At 39.8% G+C, this 19,525-nt stretch overlaps 1 protein-coding gene and 1 long non-coding RNA gene across 11 annotated transcripts in view; one reads left to right on the forward strand and one right to left on the reverse strand.

Annotated features, from left to right (window-relative positions):
• The window catches only part of LOC105487735 (uncharacterized), a 61,951-nt gene that overhangs the window by 41,469 nt on the left and 957 nt on the right, over positions 1-19,525 (forward strand). For 3 of the 5 annotated variants that reach the window (XR_011621357.1, XR_011621353.1, XR_011621356.1), the window contains 3 exons: positions 5,744-5,878; positions 7,591-7,667; positions 17,912-18,034. This is a non-coding gene — a long non-coding RNA (uncharacterized lncRNA). The remainder of the gene's footprint in view (positions 1-5,743; positions 5,879-7,590; positions 7,668-17,911; positions 18,035-19,525) is intronic. The other 2 variants (XR_011621354.1, XR_011621355.1) reach the window with 1 other exon arrangement.
• The window catches only part of LOC105487734 (kelch like family member 5), an 81,324-nt gene continuing 69,559 nt past the window's right edge, over positions 7,761-19,525 (reverse strand). For 4 of the 6 annotated variants that reach the window (XM_071093728.1, XM_071093727.1, XM_011751363.2 and 1 more), the window contains 2 exons: positions 18,222-18,393; positions 7,761-12,834 (listed from right to left, as the gene is read on the reverse strand). In XM_071093728.1, the coding sequence (XP_070949829.1) occupies positions 12,778-12,834; positions 18,222-18,393 (229 nt within the window). In that variant the 3' untranslated portion in view covers positions 7,761-12,777. Of the gene's footprint in view, positions 17,643-18,221; positions 18,394-19,525 lie in introns of all 6 variants that reach the window. The other 2 variants (XR_011621352.1, XM_011751361.3) reach the window with 2 other exon arrangements.

Here is a 19,525-nt window from a genome sequence, read left to right on the forward strand (position 1 = left end):
CCCACCCTCTACCCTCCATTAGGACCCAGTGTGTGTTGTTCCCTTCTATGTGTCCATGAGTTCTCATCATTTAGCTCCTACTTATAAGTGAGAACATGCAGTATTTGTTTTTCTGTTCCTGTGCTGGTTTGCTGAGAATAATGACCACCAGCTCTACCCATGTCCCTGCAAAGGACATGATCTCATTCTTTTTTATGGCTGTATAGTATTCCATGGTGTGCATGTACTACATTTTCTTTATTCAGTCTATCATTGATGGGCATTTAGGGTGATTTCATGTCTTTGCTATTGTGAATAGTGCTGTGATGAACATACACGTGCGTGTGTCTTTATAACAGAATGATTTCTATTCCTTTGAGTATATACCCAGTAATGGGATTGCTGGGTTGAATGGTATTTCTGTCTTTAGGTCTCTCACCGTCTTCCACAATGGTTGAAGTAATTTACACTCCCACCAACAGTGTGTAAGTGTTCCTTTTTCTCCACAACCTTGCCAGCATCTGTTATTCTTGGTGAGATGGTATCTCATTGTGGTTTTGATTTGCTTTTCTGTAATGATCAGTGATGCTGAGTTTTTTTTTTCATGTGATTCTTGGCTGCATGTATGTCTTCTTTTGAAAAGTGTCTGTTCTTGTCCTTTGCCCACTTTTTAATGGAGTGGTTTTTTTCTTGTAAATTTGCTTAAGTTCCATATAGATGCTGGATATTAGATCTTATTTATTTTTATGCTTAAATTGTCTCCTGTTTGGCCAGTGGAAGCCCATCCAACTGGGCCACAATGTCTTTCACACATCTTCATCAGTCTTTGTGCATAACCTTGTTTTTTGGTTAGATGGTAAGATGTTCCCAGTTCACCTTGTATTTTCGATGCCTCAGCTCTGGAATCAGCCATTTCTCCAAGATGTTTTATTCTTTGTTTGTTTGTTTTTGTTTGAGACAGGGTCTCATTCCATCACCCAGGCTGGAGTGCAGCAACATGATCATGGCTCACTGCAGCCTTGACCACCTGGGCTCAATCCTCCCACCTCAGCCTCCCAAGTAGCTGGGACTGCAGGAGTGCACCACCATGCCCACATAATTTTTTATTTATTTTTTTGTAGAGACAGGGACTCACTATATTGCCCAGGATGCTCTCAAATTCCTGGGCTCAAGTGATCCTCCCCACTTTGGCCTCCCAAAGTGAAGATTTTTTTTTTTTTTTTTTTGGTAAAAAGTGGCATTTAGAAGCTAAGACCTGGACATAAGGTGTATTTATTGCTATTCTCAGGCTGGCTCAGTTCAGAGTTAGGGAATATCTGTTGGTCTATATACCTATCTTTCTACACACACACACACACACACATTTGCATGTGTATTTATCTATTATCTGTCTCTCTCTTGAAAACCACGAGTTTACAACAATATGCCGAATTCCAATTCAATGCCATAGGGATCATCCTTGTTTTTTCCTCTTCTGTATTTGTCACTTCCTTCTCCAACAGTGAAAACCTTGTCTTTCATTTTCCTTAAGGTAATTACTAGTTTGATCAATCTTCTATGGAAACAACCTCCAATTTCTGCTACCACACCCACCCCGGCCCACAGGCCCATGTTTTCCTGCTTGGGCTCTCACTCCCCTTTCCAGGCTGTTCTCCCTCACGGATGGCCTCCTCGCACCGCTTGGGCTCTGAAAGCCCACACCATGCACAGGGGTGCTGTCCTCTCTCTCCTGGACCCTGGCTCACTCGCCACCGCAGGCTATCCCCTGGACAGGCACCTTCCCCATCATGCCCAGGCTCTAATCCCCCAGGTGCTGGGCTGTTCTCAGGTGTGGATATCTCCCTCATCCTGCTCAGGCTCTGACAGTCCGGGCCAGGCTGCCGTGCTGTGTGGATGCTGTCCTTACTCTGATGGGGGTCTGAGACCCTGTGCCAGGCCACCCCCCTGTAGCCCACGCTCCTCACCCCACTTATACTCCAGTATCCCACATTGGGTCACTGTGAGTCTTCTCGACACCACTGTGAATTCCATCCTTCCTATAATCTACCTAATAGCTTTACAATTGAATTATGAAGGAAGGGGCCGGGTATGGTGGCTCACGCCTGTAATCTCAGCACTTTAGGAGGCCGAGGAAGGCAGATCATCTGAGGTCAGGAGTTCGAGACCAGCCTGGCCAAGGTGGTGAAACCCTGTCTCTACTAAAAATACAAAAATTAGCTGTATGTGGTGGTGGGTGCCTGTAATCCCAGCTACTTGGGAGGCTGAGGCAGGAGAATCGCTTGAACCTTGGGGGCGGAGGTTACAGTGAGCCGAGATCATGCCATTGCACTCCAGCCTGGGCTACAAGAGCAAAATTACGTCTCAAAAAACAAACTGGCATATATGTTTATCAGCAGAACCAGACACCGCTGAATTATGATATGGTCCAAAAACAGGGAAGAAAAGGGACAGTGATTCAATTCATTCTAACGTGTGTGTGTGTGTGCATGTGTGTGTGTGTGTGTGTGTGCGTGTGTGTGTGTGTGTGATCGCCACTATGTTCTCAGAGCTAAGGTAGCTAAAAGACATGAAAAAAAATCTACTCAAAACATAGATAGTATTTAAGTAATTTAAAGTTTATTTTAAAAAATCATTTCCCTTCCTTAATTTTATATATATATAAATATATATATATAAAATTTATATATATATAAAAATATATATATATATATATATTTTTTTTTACTAAGTCTTTCTCTGTCACCCAGGCTGGAGTGCAATGACATGATCTCTGCTCACTGCCACCTCTACCTCCTGGGTTCAGTGGACACGAGCCCTTTTCTCCTTCCCCAGCCTGCGCGGTGCTAAATTTTGTCGGTAGAGGGTGCTGGAGACATTGCAGAAGGAAGGGGAGAGGCAATCTGCTGCGGGTTCTGAGCGTCCCCGCCCACTACTATTTACCTGGGCCATTTCTCAAGAGTTGTGTTTGCAGCGAGAAATCTCGAGGACAAACAGCAGGAGAGCCTACCACTTACTATAAAAGCAATGAAGTTCCCAAGCTCCGTGGATTCCCACCTGGAATCCTCTGTCTTGTTCCTGGGGAAATTGAAGGGCACAGAGAAGTGAACCCAACACGATATTCCTACTGCTTTCTGTGCCTTCAGTAATAAAATCCTTTTTCTTCAACCCCTGGATGTCTTCTGCCAGCATCCATGAAACCATAACAGATCAGCTTATTAGCTCCAGTAGGGCAAAAGCAAATCTCAGATCCTGATAACTAGCCAATCCTTTCTGAGTCCAATCCTCTGTTATGGGGCATGATTATTTATTTAAAATCTTCCCTGTTCAGATGACCATGTGGTTTCTGTCTCCCGACTGGACCCTGTCTGATACATCACAGCAGCAGACGCATCCTCCTTAGGTGGCCATGCATAGTCCTTAGAATTGCGAAGCATTTGGCTGCCTTCAATGACATGAAACTTCTAATAATGGGTTTATGACTTCCTGCTAATGGCTCATCCTCTCATTTCCATTCATGACTGCTCAACTCAGCATCCCTGCTCTCTGCTCTATTGACAGCAACAGCCCTCTGCACCCAAGTCATTAACTATGCCATGCTTTCTAAAATGCCCTTCTTTTGTCCTTTCACAGAACATATTTAAAAAGAAAATAGAAAGGCACTTATGAAAGCTATCTGTGTGTGTATCCATTCATGCACACAATAGGCAGAATTATATAGCCTGTTTCTACTCACTAAAAGTAAAAACTTAAAATGTAACACAGATGTGGTGAGGACGTATCTTGGCATTAAGTATGTATCATCCTGTGTAATGTAGACAGCTTAAACTCACCTCCATGTAGCAATCTTGCAAAGAGTTTTTAAAAGGCTCTAAGGTCATACAGATCTGGTTGGTTTTGAAATTTGACTCTGACATTTACTAGCTAGTTTCCCTATCATTAACTGGGAATAGTCATATCTACTTCATACAGCTGTTGTAAAAATTAAATGAGTTAACATACATATGAAATGCTTAGCACAGTGTCATATAATCAAGCTGACTCATCCTCCCTATGTTAAAATAATCAAATGAACAAGTCTAAAGCAATTTAATAAAACTTGAATTTTTAACTCAATTTCACTTCAGTGCCTCCACAGCTAAGATATTCCCTAATTGTTTTCAGACCCAGAGAAAACTTTCTCAGAGACTCTTAGAGACTTTCTTAGGGTGACCCTGACATGTGGAGTTTAGGCCCACATTCCTCAGTCTTTCACCTCGTGGTCTCTTCTTTCAATTACTTTCTTATCATTGGATTTATGTAATGTAAATAAATTATAAAATTCCTCCACAACCCAAATATTGAGTAAAATATCAATAGCATTTGAAAATCTGTTATAAAGGACATAAAGATGGAGCAATAGACACTGGGGACTCCCAGAGAGGGAAGGGAGGTAGGTAGGGGCTGTGGGGTGAAAAACTACCTATTGGGTACTGTGCTCACCACCTAAGTGACAGGATCATCCGTACCCCAAACCTCAGCATCACACAATATACCCATGTAATAAACCTACACTTGTATCCCCCTAACTCTAAAATAAAAATTGAGGCCAGGCACAGTGGCTTACACCTGTAATCCCAGCACTTTGAGAGGCCAAGGCGGGCAGATCACAAGGTCAGGAGTTTGAGACCAGCCTGACCAACAATGGTGAAACCCTGTCTTTACTGAAAATGCAAAAAAATTAGCCGGAGGTAGTGGCGCATACCTGTAATCCCAGCTACTCAGGAGGCTGAGGCAGGAGAATCACTTGAACCCAGGAGGCGGAGCTTGCAGTGAGCCCAGATGGCGCCATTGCACTCCAGCCTGGACGACAGTGCGAGACTCCGTCTCAAAAAAAAAAAAAAAAAGTTGTAATTTTTTTTTAAGAAAATATGTTGTAATATTGCTGGGAGAAGAGAAAATAGACTGCTTAGTTAATGTATTAATGTATTTTAGCTGGAAGCAGTCCGTATGGCTACTTAAACAAGGTCGGGAGGGAGGAGCAGGTAGACTGAGTGAATGGGGGCCTGCTTGCTGATTGCATCTCTTGCAGTTTTATGACCAGCTGCTATGTCTCCATATATTTTATTTTACTTTTTATTTTTTGAGGCAAGGTCTCACTCGTGTCACCCAGGCTGATCACAGCTCACTGCAGCCTTGACTTCTCAGGCTCAGGCAGTCCTCCTGTCTCTGCCTCCTGAGTAGCTGGGACCACAGGTGCACACCATCACGCCTGGCTAATTTTTAAAAAATTATTTGTAGAGACGGGGGTCTCCCTGTGTTTCCAGGCTGGTCTCGAACTCCTGGCCTCAAGTGATCCTCCTGCCGTGGCCTCCCAAAGTGCTGGGATTACAGGCGTGAGCCACTGCATCTAGCATCCATAATATTAGTCAGGTACAGACAGAAGGCATGACTGGCATTTTAAAAATTAGTTTTATTATTATTTTATTTATTCTGCTAGCAGTCTTTATCCCAGCACTGAATGGCTGGCATTTTAAATTTGAAACAATGAATTACAAACTTTAACGATAAAATTAATTTTAAAAACAGTAAATTGGCGGACAGTTCCCTCCATCCCTCTGCACATGTTCCATGCTGCAGTCAGCCTGGGCCGCTCACTACTTTCTGAAGGTATCCCGGCTTTCCCTCTTCCGTGCCCAGGTTTTCCACCCTAGTCCACTCTCCTAGGCCATCCCCACCAACATGTGAACAAGGAAGCCGCAAGGATTCTTTCTGTTCTGTGTTTCAGAATCTGTGATACTATAAATGCACACTCCAGTACCTTGGAGATGGTTTACCTCAAAGACCACATATATTTCCTATTTATATTCAATGAATAATTAGTGGAAGTGAATTATGTGAAGGTGTAACAATAGATAAAAAGGTAAGTGCTTCAATATACCCCCGTATGTGGCCTTAAGGAACTACCATTCTCTCTCCTTCCTTTGTTTTATCATCTATTACTGTATAGGATCTCAGTCTCCCTACTGTTTTGTTCAATGCGTTAGATCAGAAAGTTTCTGAGGTAAAGGGATTCTCTATTGGATTAACTCACTCTCCCAGTCCTTCTCTGCTGCTTTGCTACTGAGTTTCTGATACGGAATCAGAAGTAAGTAGGTCAGCTTTTGCCAAACTTATTACCCAACATTTTTCTTCTCTGAAGTTCTCACACAACACAGTTATTCTTGTCACTGCAGAGATGGCTCTGAGTGACAGCTTCTCCCTAACCTCATCACTCCAGCTACCACTAAGTTGGTACCTCTTTCCTTCCACAAAATTTGCACCAGGTCAGTGTGGTGACTCAGGCCTACAATCCCAGCACTTTGGAAAGAGGAGGAGGGAAGATTGCTTGACCCCAGGAGTCTGAAACCAGCCTGGGCAACAATGTGAGATCCTGTCTCTACAAAAAATAAAAACAGAAAAAAAAAATTAGCCAAACGTGGTGGTGCATGCCTCTAGTCCCAGCTGAGGCTGAGGCTGGGGTGGCTGCTTAAGCCCAGGAAGTTGTGGACGTAGTGAGCTATGATCCGGCCATTACACTCCAGTCTCAAAACAAAATCAACCAATCAACCAATCAACCCCCAGATTTACTCTACATCCTTTTTGTTTCTCCTTTTTTTCCCTGAAGGTGAACGTCTCCCTGAAAATCAGTACTCATTTAAGTTGAACTTTTTTTTTTTTTTTGACACAAGGTGTCTGTCACCGAGGCTGGAGTGCAGTGGTGCAATGTCAGCTCACTGCAACCTCCGTCTCCTGGGCTGAAATGATCCTCCCACTTCAGCCTCCCAAGTGGCTGGGACTATTCCCAGCTAATTTTAGTATTTTTAGTACAGACAGGGGTATCAAGATGTTGCCCAGGCTGGTCTCGAACTCCTGAGCTCAAGCAATCCCCCCGCCTCAGCCTCCCAAAGTGCCGGGATTGCAGGTGTGAGTTCTTTACAGCAGTGTGAAAATGGACTAATAACAAGGTATTTATGGACCTTAAGGGTAATTTTGACCACATTTGTTACACAGGCCATGGTAAATGATTACATTTGTAGACATTTTGGTGCCTTGATGTTAGCAAGGGTTGCACAGTAACTTTTCACACACATTCATTCTGGAGATGTATAAAAAGTTGTAATTACTTATATTAAATACATTTTTGGTAACAAAGCCTAGTACCAGATGCTGGCTTTAGATAACAGGGCAGTCTAATGACTTCTGACTTCCTCAGATAAGGAGTTTTGCCTCTGGATGGTCTGCTTGATGGCCACCAGGTGATTTTTGCTGTCCTCAAAACTATGTGAAAATACCTCAATTAAACCTAATTGTTTATTATCCACAAAGAAACACGGTGAAATGGAACCAGCTTGAGCCTGGGCAAAGATCCAGGGCGCTAGATTTGCTTCCCGAGCTTCCCTGGGTTTGCTCTCTAAATTGTACCTCGTTAGCCCAAATAATTACCCAGGACTAGAGGGAAATGAGGGTGGCAGTGAAGTGTAGCAATGATGCCAATACCCACATCAGTCAATATGGCATTTCTTCAAGAGGCTTGCACGTTGTTCAGCCCCAAGAGAAGATACAAAATAAACATGATACTCTCCTATGCCTTAGGAATGAGGACAAAGGCTGTGATGGGAGAGGTGGTGTGTTCTTACAAGTTCTTTAAGACTCAGAATGATGAAAATGCTGTAAGTAGCCTATAATTTTTCATGGCATTTGATTTTGTTTTACTCCAGTTAAAAAATAAAAAAATTACATGAGAATTTATTATCTAGTCACAGTAAAATTAAATACCATTTTATTGAATATTTGTTTTTGAGTAAGACTTATTAACAATTCCAAATATTACAGAGTTCATGAAAAGATATCTATTTCAACTTTTAGAAAACATTTGTGGAATGCCTGCCATGTACCAGATGGAGGGGAGTTCCTGTTAACTCTCCCCTCATGGCTCTCAGTGTTTCTCACTCCCTTCTTAGGTTGAAATTAAGATTTAAGAGTCTTTCTGTCAGATTTTTAGAAATTAATTTATTAGCAAATTACATTGAAAAAATTCTCTTCCGGATGTATGTAAATCCAGTGTTTTGATCCTAGTGAAGCGTACAGAATGCTATTATTATGACATTTAAGTATCATAACATAATGTAGCTAATAAAGCTTTTAAAACATTATGGTAAAGCGTATGTGAAATTTACCATTAGTGACATCGAGTACCTTCACCATGTTGTGCAATCATCCCCAATAAGTAATTCCAGAACGTTTTCATCACCCTAGAAGGAAACTCCTTTTTAGCAATCACTCCCCACTCCTCCTTTCTCTCAGCCTCTTACAACCATTTATCTGCTTTCTGTCTCCATGGATTTGCCTATTTTGGATATTTCATATAAATGCACTCATGTGATACATTGCCTTTTGTGTCTGCCTTCTTTCACTTGGCAAAATGTGCTCACGGCTCATCCATGTTTTAGCATGTGTCAGTACCTCATTTCTCTTTATGGCTCAATATTCCATTTTGCCATGTGTAGATACCACAGTTTGTTTATTCATTCATCAGCTGATGGCCATTTGAGTTGTTTCCACTTTTTTGGCTACTGTGACTAGTGCTGCGAAGCATGTTTGTGTGAAAGTTTTTGCTTGAACACCTGTTTCAGTTCTTTTCAGTATATGTCCAGGACTGGACTTGCTGGGTCATATGGTAATTCTTTAACTTATTGAGGAACTGCCAAACTGTTTTCCACAGTGGCTACACCATTTAACATTCCCACCAATAATGAATTGAAGGTTTTCAATTTCTCCACATCCTCTCTAACCCTTATTTTCTCTATTATTTATTTTTTACCTATAGGTTTAGATCCTAGGTCTATTTTCTTTTTTAAAAGTTATCGTCATTCTAATAGGTGTGAAGTGGTATCTTCCTGTGGTGTTGATCTGCATAATGACTGATGACATTAAGCATCTTTCCATGTGCTTGTCGGCAATTTGTATATCTTCATTAGAGAAATGTCTATTTAAGTTCTTTGCCCCTTTAAAATTGGGTTGTCTTTTTGTTGAGCATAGGAGTTCCTTATATATTCTAGATACTAGTTCCTTAGCAGATATTTAAGATTTACAAAGATTTTTTCCCATTCTGTGGGTTGTCTTTTCACTTTCTTCATAGTGTCCCTTGATATATAGAAGCTTTTAATTTTGACAAAGCCCAATTTTTTTTATTTTTTATTTATTTATTTATTTTTGCTGTTGTTGCTTGTGCTTTTGGTGCCATATCTAAGAAATCATGGCCAAATCCAAGGTCATGAAGACTTATTCCTATATTTTCTTCTCAAAGTTTTATGGTTTTAGCTCTTACATTTAGGTCTTTGATCTATTTTGAATTAATTTTTATATATGGTATGAAGTACGGGTACAACTTCATTCTTTTGCATGTGAATATTCACTTGTCTTAGCACTATTAGTTGAAGACACTGTTCTTTCTTCATTGAGTGGTCTTGGAACCCTTGTCAAAAAAATCAATTGACCATAGTGTATTGACGTAATTTATTTCCGGACTTTCCATTCTACTCTATTGCTTTATATATTTTTATACCAACACAACACTGTTTTGATTGAAGTAGCTTTGCAGTAAATTTTGAAACTGGAAAATGCGAGTCCTTCGCCTTTATTCTTGTTCAAGATTGTTTTGAACAAACTTGAGTGCCTTCAGTAACTTGCAATCCTGTAAAAATTTTAGGGTCAGCTTTTCTGTTTCTGTAAAAGGGTCACTGGAATTTTAATGGGGATTTTATTAAATCTATAGACTAATTTTGGGAGTAATGCCATCTTAACAATGTTAGGTCTTCCAACCTGCCAGCACAGGATATCTTCCATTTATTTAGGTCTTCTTTAATTTCTTTCAGCAACGTTTTGTACTTTTCAGTGTCCAAGTCTTGCACTTTCTTGGTCAAATTTATTTGTATTTTATTCTTTTTCATGTTATTATAAATGGTTTTAATTTTCTCTCAGGTTTTTCTTAGACTTTTGGGTGTTGATCTTGCAACCTGCAACATTGCTGAATTTTTAAAATCAGCTGGAATCATTGTGTGGATTCTTTAGGATTTTTAGTACATAGGACCATATTTTCTGCAAATGTAGTTTTACTTCTTCCTATTTGGGATTCATTTTATTTCTTTTTCTTGCCTAATTGCTCTGGCTAGACCTTCTAGTATAATGCTGAATAGCAGTGGGGAAACCAGGAATTTTCATGATATTAGGGGAAAAATTTTCAATGTTTTGCTATTATGTTGTTAGCTGTGGGTTTTTATGAATGTCTTTATCAGATTAAGAAAGTTCCCTTTTCTTCCTAGTTTGCAGTGTTTTTACCATGAAAGAGTGTTGGATTTTGTCAGATGCTTTTTCTTATCAACTGAGGTGATTATGCTGTTTTTTCCCTTCATTCTATTAATATGGTATATTACATCAATTGACATTTGTGTGTAGAACCATGTTCCCTGCACTTCTTTGATAAATCTTGCTTGGTCATGCTGTATGATCATTTTAATAAGCTACTAGATTTGGCCTGCTAGTATTTTGAAGTTTTTTTGCATCTATATTCATGAGGGATATTGGTCTGTAGTTTCCCTGTGAGGTCTTTGGCTTTGGTGTTAAGGTAATGCTGGCCTTGGAGAATGGGTCACAGGGTGCTCCTTTCTATTCCATTGTTTGGAAGAGTTCGAGAAGGATTAGTGTTAATTCTTCTTCATATGTTTGGCATAGTTTGCCAGTAAACTCATTTAGTCCTGGACTTTCTTTGCTGGGAGATTTTTGAGTAGTGGTTCAATCTCTTTACTTGTTATAGGGCTGTTCGGAATTTTTATTTCCTTTTGAGCCTGTTTTGTCAATTGGTGTGTTTTTTAATCTAGGTCATCTAAATTGTTGGCAACAATGCTTGTTTTTATGAATAAATTTGTTTATAGTTAAGTTGCCTAAAATACCATGCAATTCATCTAATAGGTATAAAACTTGAAATATATTATATTGCATCTACTTTTCTAAAGCAAAATCTGTAAAATTCCATAAGAGATTTAAACAATTAAAATAAATAATTCCTCACATAAAATGAAAATTTTTTTTTTTTTTGAGACAGAGTCTTGCTCTGTCACCCAGGCTGGATGGAGTGCAGTGGCGCGGTCTCGGCTCATCACAAGCTCCGCCTCCCGGGTTCATGATTTTTTTTTTTTTTTTTTTTTTTTTAGTAGAGACGGGGTTTCACCGTGTTGGCCAGGACGGTCTCGATCTCCTGACTTCATGATCCACCTGCCTCGGCCTCCCAAAGTGCTGGGATTACAGGCGTTAGCCACTGTGCCCAGCCGAAATCTTTCTTTTTCTCCCTAGTGGTAGGAATAGTAAGAGTGAAGACTGCTGAGTGAGATGGCCTTTGTATGAATCCCTGCTCTGCCACTTACTTGCGGTATATAACCTTGGGGCTAACTTCTCTGTACCCCAATCTCCTTAGCTATAAAAAGGTAATAGAACTACCTCATAAGGTTGTTGTGAGGATTAAGTGCATTGATGCATACAAAAACTTTGATTCTTAGTTCACAATAAACAATATTAGCAAATATTATTTTCCATAAGGTGGTTACTAATTGGGGTTAAAATAAAAAGCATCTTAGACATCTCAATGACTTATATCTTGTAGGATTTATCACAAAATGCTACTGCCCAGTGCATTTTTGCAAACAATAACAATTCACTGAGAGTAATAACATTCACATATATAATTAGAGTTTACAAATGTAAAAAACTTAGGGTAACAAACACTTTAAACTTAGTTTTTAGACATTCAATAAGTCCATTCCCCCACAAACTTTGATTACAAAGAAGCACAATGGGTTAACTGTGGCAAAACATAAGAAATAAGGCAGGGGAGGCAGATACAGACTTGAGAACATAAGGATATCCAAAAAATTTTGTCAATCTCAAAAGACAAAATCAAAGCATCTTTTATAATATAAAACAAATCCATATAATTAAATACTAATTAGGTGAAAGAACATTATAGGGTATATAACATTTATTTTCTCTACATAAATTTGCATATCTTAAATTTAATGCAAAACATCATGTTTCAACTTCAACTTAACATCATAACATGTAGTTCTTGGTGAGTCTAGATGTAATGGAATGAATATTTAAATAGACTTCAAAGATCCTATCAAGTTTTTATTTGGTTATTGTTGCTTTAAGTCCTTAATGCTTTTCTTTATTTATTGGACTAAGCCAATTTTAGAAACAAAATCCACAACCAACACACATATAATGCAGATGTTTCTGAAAAAACTAAATAGTGTTATCTTTAGTGTATCATTAAAATAGTGGTTGTGGTTAAACAAGCAAACAAATTACTGCAACTCATGTATGATAAGCTTACAAAAAGTAGCATTTTAAAGTTTCATCTGGTGTGTCTGCACTGTAGGAAAATAAATCTGGATGTGAGTAAGATGTGCTTGACTGAATTAAGTGAAACCCCCAGTTAGCACTGGGTTATGTTCCAGGGCAGTGCATTTGTCCTCACATATTACATCAGGAATGTGTGTTCACAATCCACCAGCTCCATGTTTTAATTTACTAAGAAATGAAAGGAATTAATCCTGGTCCATCCACTGCTTCCTCCTTTGTTTTACTATCTTCACTTTGAGATCAGGCACTTTGTGCCCAGGATTGTGACAATGCACGTTTACTAAAAATGTATCCATTGATAGAATAATTATACTAAATTAATAAGGGAAGACGGTGTCTTCATGTAGAAAACAGAGCACTAAATTATAATTTTACAGTCACAACACAAGCTCCAGCTCTTCCTAGGCACAGTGGAGCAACCTGAAAAAGAAAAAGAGATATGTATTGGATTTGTAGGTTAAAATGTCGACACTACTATACCAGTTGGTGAAATATTGAAGCAGCCTGTACTTGTTGGCAAAGGGTTGCCGCCCTGGCCCCTGCTGTATCAGTGCTGTTTCTGGCCTGGTCCTCTTCCCAAGAACCACCCTCCGTGGCAAAGCTTCACAGACTAAGTTGTTCTGGGTATATCATGATTGTGTAGCATTCACTCTTCTTTAAAGGTGATTTTTAAAAACAGCTCAAGAATTAATCTACATGAAACACTCTATTTTAGCCAAAATGATGCACAGTATGGATATGAAGAAATGCTGAACACTTACAGTAACACTGTGACCAATATGGAGGAAAGATCAAGTTTTATCTAGAGAGGTCTAACAGCCATGCTGTCTCAGAGATAGCACACAAAATACTCTGAATGCCTGGGGATCTGCTTATTCTAAAAGAACTCGTAACCTCACATTTTTTGACTACCTTCTATGTGCACGGTTGAAAAGTCTAAACCCATTCTACTACTTTTTAGCAGACTAAATAAATAATAAATGCTACCCATCCAACTCCCCTAGGAGTGGAAACAAACTCAGTGAATGAGCTCTGTTACAGTGAGAGAGAAGTCGGGGGAGGGTTGCTAGGAAGGAATACAATCTAAATTTATGGATAAAGAACAATTCTTAAATCTTTCACCTCTTTTTTAAACAATAGGAACTCTAGACACTGGGTAATTTATAGTGGAAGTAAAAGTGTGAACAAAAATAGTTTTTGAAGAATTACTCTGAACGCAGTAAGAATCTATGCATTTGACCCAGGAGAGTTAAAATGTTAACATGGATTGGGGGGGTGAGTAATGAAAAGTACTAGGAAGGTTTGCTTTGTACTTATATATGTTAGGGTATATACTAAAGTATTTTTGTCAAATGCCAAAATGACTTCCTAATCAGTTTGACCCCATAGACCAATGAGTAGATTTTAAGAACAGGTCAAATTTCAGTTATAAGAGAATACTTAGCAGTTCTCCATCTGAATCAGTTGTTTTGATCACTGTAAGTCTCTTGGAACAATCAAATAACCTATTTTAAAACCATATCTATTTATAGCATTATCAAACTGACCTCAAAAATCATTTATATCAAAATGTCAGTTTATAATTAGTAGCTCTTCTCAAATCACCCAAGACATTTAGTCTCTACACTGTGAATAGTTGACACTGTCATGACAACCAGCTAGAAAGTGTAGCTTAGAGAATTTGTATACAATACAATCACAATCAATCAATCAATCAATACAATCAATCAATACAATACAATCACCTCTTGCTTTGAGGTAAGGCTGGTAGTGAGGGGGTAGTGGCTTAGGACTTTGTTATCTTGTTTTAGTGCCTATACAAATGTCCATCTGTCAGAACACTGAAAGGAAAACTTCAAAATTTTTTTGTTTATTTGGCTTGTTTTTGAGACGGAGTCTTGCTCTGTCATCCAGGCTGGAGTGCAATGGTGCCATTTCAGCTCACTGCAACCTCCACCTCCCGGGTTCAAGCAATTCTCGTCCCGCAGCCTCCTGAGTAGCTGAGACTATTGGCACACGCCACTATACCTGGCTAATTTTTTGTATTTTAGTAGAGACAGGGTTTTACCATGTTGCCCAGGCTGGTCTCAAACTCCTGAGCTCAGGCAAACCATCCGCTTCGGCCTCCCAAAGTGCTGGGATTATAGGGGTGAGCCACCATGCCTGGCCCAGGAAAACTTACATTTTTCAGATACTATGAAAATGAGTTCACATTTTTAGGTGCTTTAACATAGTAATAGAGGTGGCTTACAAGAAAAATAGCTATGTGGACACTGATGATAAATTTTGATATGGGATTATTTAGCATAAAGTATTAATTATAAATAATAACAAGTCTCAAATAACTGGCTGATAGGGCTTAAATCATATATATAACTGGACTTAGGGCTTAAATACATGTCAGAAAAAGATTCTTATCTTTCTGAGCTCCTTGGGTGTCATTCACAACTGTTTTTGCCATAGTGGGAAGCTGATACTAGGTAATCATCTAATTTCCAATGAAATCTTGTAGCTCTCAATCTTATCCCTTCCTCCCTCCATCAAGTGATCTCACTTAAGAAACAGAATAAAGCCCACACAATCTAAGTCCTTTTTTTCTATCTTTTTCTTCACGCTACACTCAAATTCTTATCTTTTCCCAAGCTTGGAGGGTAAGATCTTTCTTCTAGTCTGAGGGTGACCAGTCTGCTTTTTTTTTTTTGCGAGGGAGTTTTTGCTCTTGTCGCCCAGGCTGGAGTGCAATGGTGTGATCTTGGCTTACTGCAACTTCCACCTCCCAGGTTCAAGCGATTCTCCTGCCTCAGCCTCCCAAGAAGCTGGGATTACAGGTGCACATCACCACACCCAGCTAATTTTTGTATTTTTAGTAGAGATGGGGTTTCACTATGTTGGCCAAGCTGGTCTTGAACTCCTGACCTCAGGTGAGCCACCAGCCTTGGTCTCCTAAAGTCCTGGGATTACAGGCATGAGCCACTGCGCCTGCCCCCCAGTCTTTGCTCCTAGTTCTGTTTCCTGCCCTTTTCTCAGAAAGGTGCCCTTCAAGTTTTGCTTTCTTTCTTTCTAGTATCTAGAATCTTTCTCTACCCTCTTGTCATCTCTATTGTGGAAAAAAAAATCCTTGGCTCAAATTCTAACTCTACCATTTATTTGCTATGTGGCCTTGGGTTAGCTGTTTAACCTTTGTGTCATATTCCTCATCCTGTACAGTGGGAAAATACCAGAACCCAACCTTATAGGTTTGTTGAAGATTAAATTCTTTACAGTGCTTAGAACAGAGCCTGGTCTGTAAGATGTGCTGAATAAATATTCACTTTCTATCATCATCATTTAAAAACTGCATGCCTCTCTAGCTCCTACACCCTATTCTTCTGTTTACTTTTTTTTTGGACAGAGTCTCGCTCTGTCACCCAGGCTGGAGTACAGTGGCACGATCTTGGCTCACTGCAACCTCCACCTCCTGAGTTCAACTGATTCTTGTGCCTCAGCCTTGTGCCTCAGCTGGGACTACAGGAGCACTAATTTTTGTATTTTTAGTAGAGACGGGGTTTCACCATGTCGGCCAGGCTGGTCTTGAACTCTGGCCTCAAAAGATCCGCCCACCTCGGCCTCCCAAGGTGTTGGGATTACAGGTGTGAGCCACTGTGTGCCTGGCCTCTTCTGTTTACTTTTGAAACCGTGTACTGGCTTCTGCTTCTATCAGATTCTCAGAGAATCCCATAACTTTACAAATGACAAATCTTCATTCTTTCTTATACTGTTGAAACTCCTACTCCTCCCTTTAGATGCTCTATTCCATTGTCTTCTGAGAACTTCTCTCCTCATTCCTTTTCTGTTTTCTTTAGAGACCACACCTCCCAATTCAACCCAGCAAGTGTGTGTATATAAAGAAAGATCAACAAGACTTGGCAATATCTCTTGAATCCATCTACATTGAATGCTTCAAGCCTTGCAACTGAAGCAATCCTCTAAATATTTTTCCTTTTATCCAGCCCTCACTTCCCCTGCCCCTAACCCAACCTACGTGACCCCAACTGCATCATTCACTTGGTTGAAAGTTTCTGCTGGCTTCTTGTTACCAAACTCTTTAGCTTGGCCTTCACACATCCCCATTCTTTAAAAAAAATTATTATTAAATGATTATTTATTTTTAAGAGACAGAGTCTTGCTCTGTTGTCCAGGCTGGAGTGCAGTGTCACGATCATGGTTCACTTCAGCCTCAACTCCTGGGCTCATGCGATCCTCCGCCTCAGCCTCCCAAGGTAGATGGGACTACAGGTACGTGCCACCACACCTTGCTAATTTTTCAAAAATTTTTGGGCTGGGCGTGGTGGCTCATGCCTGTAATCCCAGCACTTTGAGAGGCCGAAGCAGGTGGATCACGAGGTCAGGAGTTTGAGACCAGCCTGGTCAACATGACAAAACCCTGTCTCTACTAAAAATACAAAAATTAGCCGGGTGTGGTGGTGGGCACCTATAATCCCAGCTACTCGGGAGGCTGAGGCAGGAGAATCACTTGAACACGGGAGGTGGAGGTTATAGTGAGCTGAGATCGTGCCATTACACTCCAGCCTGGGTGACAAGAGCAAGACTCCATCTGAAAAACCAAACAAAACAAGACAAAAAACCCACAAATTTTTGTAGAGATAGCATCTCACTTTGTCACCCATGCTGGTTTGGAATTCCTGGCCTCAAGTGATCCTCCCACCTTGGTCTCACAGATCTCCATTCTGACCCCAATCTTCCTCTCCAGTAAGCACTCCTCCTCCTCTCAAGCATAGATCCTTATAACCAGTCATACTTCAATATGTCTTATGTAATTCTGCTTTGGTGACATTTCTTTCACATTTTCTCACAGTTTCTTCTTTCCAATCTTTTTGAATTGGATCAATTCACTAAGGCTTAGTTTAAATCCCACTTCTTTCTCACTAAAGCTTTCCCCATAACCACTTTCTTTTTTCTCTTATCTCCTGTATCACTTGGCGCCTGTACCACGGGACACTAAATACCCACTGCCTTGTGTGGTGCATTCTCCCCTTGCACATGTAGATCTTACCTACCCAAGACCTTAGGTTACATGACCGTGGGGCTTCACAGAAGCTTTGTTTTCTTGACAATACTTACCATTGCTCCTTGTATACAATACAATCTTGGCTCAGGTAAACATTTATTGTCTTTTATGTACCAAGTACTGAATTCGGTGTCATAAGCACAAATTCCTGATTCTGTTCCTGGTGATGATGGAAGCAAAGATCTCAAAAGATCATTCTTAGAAGTGCTAGGCCCTCCCAGAAATACACAAGGGTGAAATTCTTTCTGTTAGTAAGATTGCCAGATCAGGTTTCTTACTTAGTGTAATTTAGGGTTGCCATCTTCATTAGGTTATCAGGACTTTAATCTGCTCCCAAATATCAATGGGTTGAGTATTTAAAAATCACTGCTCATGCAGGGGCAAGTTGTTCATAGTTTTCTGACTACTATCCTTGTTTTTATTTTCCAGTCTCCCCTCCCATCATTACAGCCTGCCTGTAGTCCTGTCGGCTTTAATCAGGTTAGAACACCTCATCATGCAAGTGGTAGCAGATAATTATAATTTCTCTGAGTATTAACTTACATCTCAAAGGTAATTCTGGATTTTAATTATGTGATAAAATTAAACATTGCCTCTTTTTCTCATCTTTAATCAAGAGGTGATTGTCATATTTATGCCATATATTTCAGTATTGGACAAGATTGAGGGGATCTGTTTTACCATAAGAATTGTTTTAATAAAGAGAGTCAGTGTAATAATGAAACATGAAGTGCCATACCTGGGTCCACTCATTTGTCTGGGGATCATAAGCCTCCACGGTATTAAGGTATGCTTGTCCATCATACCCCCCAACAGCATATAACTTATCGCCAAGTAAACAGACCCCCACTGCATCTCTGCTGATGCTCATGGATGCTACTGCAGTCCACATGTCTGTTTTGGGATCATATCTGAAAGAAAATTTCAGAACCAGAGCTGACATTATTCTTAAAGTATTTATGTAAAAACAGTTTTGTTCTTCAAGTCTATCTTCTGACTTATTATCTACTATGTAAATCAAATACATTTGAACATATTTTTGAGAAAAATACCAATATTTTTCTGACAACTTTAACTTACAGTATTGTATTAACAGATCCACTTAACAGATGTATAACACTTAAAAGGAGCTAGGGTCAGTACTGAAAACTGCTTTCAGACCTTAGATTACCTACTGAAAATTTGGGGAAATCAATGCATTAAGCTCTATGTAAGATGGCTCACAGCCTCAATCATTGTAGCTGTCCAGTTTTGGGCTTTCTTGCTCCTTTCATGAGGTATCTTAACTAGAATTGCCCACAGTTGTATAGCTAAGAGCAGATACATCATGCTGGGATGACTGATATTGCTCCTAAATCTGTTGTATCAATGAACAGCTTTCCACTGAGTGTAGTACAACAGCAAGCCCATAATTCATGGGGCAAAGTATATAAACACTTCCACATTCCTTTCCTGGATTACAACATGAAACGAGCATAGGTCTGAATTGTTTTCCCCCCAATATAAGTGAAATGCAGTTGTAACTTTCCTGCTTTCTCAAACAACACCAATACAGAAAGCACTTGTTATGGTTTGGATGTGGTTCATCCTCCCCAAAACTCATGTTGAAATTTAATTGCCAATGTAATAGTGTTGGGAGGTGGGGCCTTTAAGAGGTGATTAGGTTGATAAGATGGATTAATGTTTTTCTCCTTGGTTAGTTCTTGTGTGAATGCATTAGTTCCTGTAAGAGCAGGTTGTTATAAAGTGAAGTTGCTTTGCATTTTTGAATGCCGACTTTCTCTTCCAATTCTCCAACATGTTATCACACAGCACAAGGCCCTCGCCAGAACCTATCAGATGCAGCCTCCCAATCTTGAACTTCCCAGCCTGAAGAACTGTGGGCTAAAGAAACCTCTTTTCTTTATAAATTACTCAGTCCTGGGTATTCTGTTATAGCAATAGGAAACAGACTAAGAGAGTGCTCATTATCATCAACAAACTTTGATTTTATTTTTTATCCTTCTTATGGTCACTTGGTCATGTACAACTTAAATAAATCAA

Source organism: Macaca nemestrina, chromosome 3 (assembly GCF_043159975.1).
Source record: "Macaca nemestrina isolate mMacNem1 chromosome 3, mMacNem.hap1, whole genome shotgun sequence".
NCBI lineage: Eukaryota > Metazoa > Chordata > Mammalia > Primates > Cercopithecidae > Macaca > Macaca nemestrina.